Here is a 5,020-nt window from a genome sequence, read left to right on the forward strand (position 1 = left end):
AAGATCGAAAGTCGGTCTTTTACCCTGCGTTTTCAGACAACCTTCCCATATACGCGTTTTTCGTACACCTGATAAGGAAAGTAAAAGTAAATTTCGCTACTGTAAATCAAGTGCTAACATCTGTTTGGAAATAACATTGAAGTTACACTTTCATTGCACCCTCCCCGTTCTTAGCGGTCGCATTTTAACAACGACGTTTTACATATCAGAAGAATGTCTGTATGACCTCTCAACTCTAGTTGGAATGTCTGTGATTTTGGGAATAAGATTTCGCCAGCATTTATCAAAAAACCATCGATTTTACATTCCTATTGATTTAATTAGTAGACAAACCAGAAACGCTTCTCTCAAAAAATTATTTTAATAAAAAAAAAAATCAAACGAATTTTAGTTGGTAAGAATTTCAGCCGCCTTAGCCTCAATTAAATTTTCCATCGATACAATTGATCCGATCCACGTATCAAGAGTTGTCGCCATGGCAGCTACTTGTTCTTTACTCAACACTCTTGGTTGAACCTTTATGAAAAAAAAAATATTTTTTTAAAGAAAATTACTCGACGCAAACTAATGCAAACAGAGGACATACCCAAGTCATGTTAACCACACCAGCTACTTGATCGATCGCTCCCTTAACGAGTCCTTGTGCCAATGCTTTCATGATCAGTATTTCGACTTCCTTCAGCGGCAATTTCGTTTCTGTGGCAATCTCTTCAAATTTGATGGATCGATGATCAGATGGTCGCTTGAAGGTCATCTAGAAATGTGAAGGTGGAAAAAGCCGTTGAGTAAAGTTCGGTTGATATCAAATTTCCACTACGGATTCTACCTCCATTAAACAGAGCAACGAGATTTTCTGTCGCAGTTTAATTTCTTGAGTCGCCAGATCAGGTATACTTCCCCATTGTTGCTTCATCTTCTCGAATCTGAAACGTGATGACTTTGTAGCATTTCTTGAATCAATTATTAAATCTCCACAACGCCACTTACTTATTGATATCGCCCGAATTAAATGCTTTCAATAGTTCCACAATCCATTCGTTCTCTGTTCCATTCAGTGACTCCAAAATTGGGTGTGCCAACTAACAAATCAAATATTTACTCACTATGCAACACATACGGGTCAATTGCATTATCATACCAGTTCGCCGATATTATAAATTCCATCGCCCAATAATGCTGCTAATCCCAAGAAGAATGCTTGCTGTGGCCATTCCTCCTTCGGATATTCGTCCAACGAACAGCCTAAGAACTGCAATCCGCATCGGTAGTAATCGCTATGCTGACCAACACGACGGTAGTAGTTCGATGCGAGCAAAAAATATTTTCCGTGCACGGGTGTCACATTTCCCGATTCTTCTAATACTTCTTTTAAGTCTTCAATGATTTTCTTTGTGGCTTCTAAGTCTTGAAGGTGTTCCAAATGGATTTGTCCTTGTAATACCTGTATGAGCAAGAGATTCACAATCAGTTCAGCATTGGATCGTTGTTCATCTTGTTCAATTCAAACAGGGGACTACTTAGCATCACTGAAAGTCTAGAAGGATGCAAATTCGTGTAACGTGCTTTGAAACCACCGGCAATCAAGCAATGAAGTGATTAATAAAAGATCCATTTAATATGTTAGTGTATCACCCCTCTATTTGTATGGTTGTATCGGATACCAGTAAAGTTTCAGTAAACAATGGTAAATTGGTGACAGAGCAGCTATGTAATTTCATTAGACATTAGCAACGGATGAAGATCGGCTTTACATTGGTTCAATCGAAAATCTAATGTTTTGAGGAACTAATCTCATTATGAAGTAGGGTAATGACGGTGTTTGCGTCAGACTGTCACCAAAACAAACAACATGCGAAAGTTCGGATTATAATTCCTACATAACAGATGAGTGACCTGACTAGAGTCTAATTGGAACTAATTAGATGTGACATTATTTGCGCTACACTGGTCGCAATACTGTACAATTGCCCAGAAATGGGACCATTCACTGAATTTCAATGTGACTGGAAACACTAATTTAGGACATCAATCTGGCTCGACATTCCTTTCACTTCCGACCCGTCTCACGGCACATATCCTTAAAATACTCAGTCACCCAAATGTGTTCTCTATCACTTGCATATAATAATGTTTGCTACTCACCCGACAAAACCAGACTGCCTCATCGCAAATTTTTACTTTTTCTTTGAGTTTTTCAAGGAACTCAACGGCTTCCTTTTTATCGCCGATAAAACTGACAATAACCGAAACAATCTCCACCAGGCCATACGGATTAATCCTAAACGACGGGATCAAGCCAACAATCAGAATTGGTAAAAAAAATTATGCCAATCGGCAATGTCACTTACTTAGTCTCAAACGACGAAATGAAATTGTGGTACAGCTGCACAAGACTGTCTTCGCTCTGAAGTGCGGGATGATTGACAAATGTAATCATTTTTATTGTTAACTCGTTCCATAGTCTGCGGATGGGAGAGAAGTTCATTAAATCGGGGTAAATAGGGAAAGGCATCAATGGAACCAAAACAATGAGGGAAAGTGTGCGGCAAGAACATATTTTGTTTGTGGACAAATTTGCTATTTCCGATAATCGAATGCTTACTTGTCATTGTACAACTCTTCGATTTGAGTCCATTCGGCTGCTAATTCCTTGTTATTTGTTTTCTTTTGTTCACTCAAATAGGTTAAAACAGTCGAAGACGCCATGATCACTGACAATGACTTTACAACAAAATTTGAGAATGACGAAAAGTTGCTTGACATGAGAAAGTAAGGTTAGGTGTTTATTTTGCGGTTTTATGTGGTACCATCTGCTGGTGGTGAAATGTAATTTTTGTTCGAAAATTTTTGATTGGCGCGTTGTTTGAATAGTTAAATGTTTTTGAATGTTCGATTCGTTTGGCTTGCACGTTAGTCGCATTAAGTTTACATTCCACTCAACAAAAAGTACTCCGTGAGAGAGCCGTGAGAGAGCGACCGTTTTTTCGTCTTTATGGTGGATTTTCATACAATATCTCTGTAAATGCAGCTGTATGGAGTAACAAAATGTAATAGTCATTGCAAGGTAAGCCAGGCAGGAGCAGAGGACGAAAATACATTCAAAGGAGGGACCTAAATCGCTTTACAATCGATTACGTATTCGTTTCATGCATTTGTATTAGTAAGCGTGTTGCACCTAAATCAAAGGCCTACTTCTGCATTTAGGTCCCTCGTCAAATCAACAGCTCTTGCCTGGTTTAGTTTACTATGCCGTTGTCATAGAGTTTTACTTCTAAACAATTTCAATTCAATCATAACTGATTAGAAGAATCTTGAGGGTCTAATCGCTTTAAAGAATGCTTTCCTTCTTCCGTACCTGGCATGCCTAACAAAACACTAAACACAGATAAGGCTTGCTAGAAAAGCAAATCACTTAACAGAGTTGAAAAAAAGTCTTCCCTTGCCCAGTCTATTATCACGTAGAGTGAAAATGTTTAGTTTAGAGTGTAGAGAGTAGTTTGCGTATCTGTCTGTTGAAGTCTAACTTCGTTTAGGCTTCAACACTCGAAAAGTATAAAAATTTTTGTAGATTTTTTTTTCAAGAAATGAAGTGAAGTTGGCGAGGTAGAAAATTGCAAAGTATATAAACCCTGAAGGTAATGCAGACCCTCAGCGGATCAGAGAAATAACGGATCCAAACTTTCAGGTGAATTCATTTTCGTATGTTGTCTAACTTAGACTTGTGCAACATGACGGCCCTAAATCCTTCCAATTCACCACTAAATACAACTTGACGCAAACAAATTTTATATGTGTGCAACATAACGCCGCTAAATCGTTCGAAATTCACCACTAGATGCAACTTGACGCAAACAAATTCAATAGTGTGCCACATGAAGGAGCTAAAATTCACCTGAAAGTTTGGATCCGTATGTAGCTGTGGACTTGCATTACCTTCAGTGTTTATATACTTTGGAAAATTGTGTGTGCTTATTTGGGAGCAGGACGTACTACTGCAAAAATCACACACGAATATTTATCCCGATTTCAGTATTCATATTTTGAAATATTCATTCGATGCAGTCCAGGCCTTAGTGCCAGAAAAAATGGCTCTTTTCGCCAAAAATGTACTGCAAAAGTCGATTTTCGAAAAAGAAAATTTGTTCCACATTCATTCCCAAAATGTATTATAACTAAAAAGCTCGAAACACGTAGAGCAAGTGGATTGTTGATACAAGTGACCAGACTAATGTTGCGTCTTGTTCACCAGTTGAACCACTCATACAAACACACTGTTTAAGCTGGCTGGTGGCTGCATATTCACATGCACGCGCGTGGTAGTTTGATTGTATGAGTGGACCAGCTGAAGCATACTAAGCCATAAATTCAACTAAATATTTCAAATTTGAGGCAGAGATTAGGATAAGTACCAACGCACTTCAAGCAAAAGTGATACTCTAAATAGGGTACTGAAACTTGACAGTTCTCCATACAAAATTTTACACTGTTAAAAGAGTAGGGATAAAATTTCATACAAAAGTACTCTATTTGGCAGCTGTCATAAATAGCACTTTTGCTTGAAGTGCGTTGTAAGTACGGATAATGGTAAAGTAGCAACTGTTTTCATATTCTTTGGGTAAGTGTGGGAGATAAAGTGGAGACAGACTGCAGAAGCTTTTCAATTTTAATCTTTTGCAACAGTGTTATGTGTTAATTGGTTTCAATTAATTATAATCTCACGTGTTTCCATTTTTATCTGCTACTTCAATGTAAAAATAATGTGAAGACGCAGGGTAAAACAACAAATTTTGAACAACTCATCTTTGATGACCACCCATAATTTTTTCGGTTGACGATATTTACTGTGCTTATATTACACTTGTGGAGATACTGCGTTAATGCTGGGTGTAGTTTTTTTTTCTTCTTTTTTTTATATTTTTAGACTAAAAAAACCAAATTTAACGAATGTATTTATAACGGCTTTTTGTTTATCTTTTTTTATTGTATCGCAATATAATTGACGCGAAAACGTGTCATGTTG

At 37.5% G+C, this 5,020-nt stretch overlaps 1 protein-coding gene across 1 annotated transcript; it reads right to left on the reverse strand.

Moving 5' to 3' along the window:
• Positions 1-298: 298 nt before the first annotated feature.
• On the reverse strand, positions 299-2,763 carry LOC119067924 (26S proteasome non-ATPase regulatory subunit 13). The gene is made up of 8 exons (XM_037171231.1): positions 2,603-2,763; positions 2,349-2,462; positions 2,143-2,278; positions 1,139-1,441; positions 988-1,079; positions 827-923; positions 587-754; positions 299-516 (listed from the first exon to the last, which is right to left on the reverse strand). Exons 1-8 carry the CDS (start codon positions 2,761-2,763, stop codon positions 388-390), a joined length of 1,200 nt encoding a protein of 399 aa, XP_037027126.1. The 3' UTR covers positions 299-387.
• Positions 2,764-5,020: the final 2,257 nt, after the last annotated feature.

The sequence above is a fragment of the Bradysia coprophila genome, assembly GCF_014529535.1.
Source record: "Bradysia coprophila strain Holo2 chromosome X unlocalized genomic scaffold, BU_Bcop_v1 contig_130, whole genome shotgun sequence".
Classification (NCBI taxonomy): Eukaryota; Metazoa; Arthropoda; class Insecta; order Diptera; family Sciaridae; genus Bradysia; species Bradysia coprophila.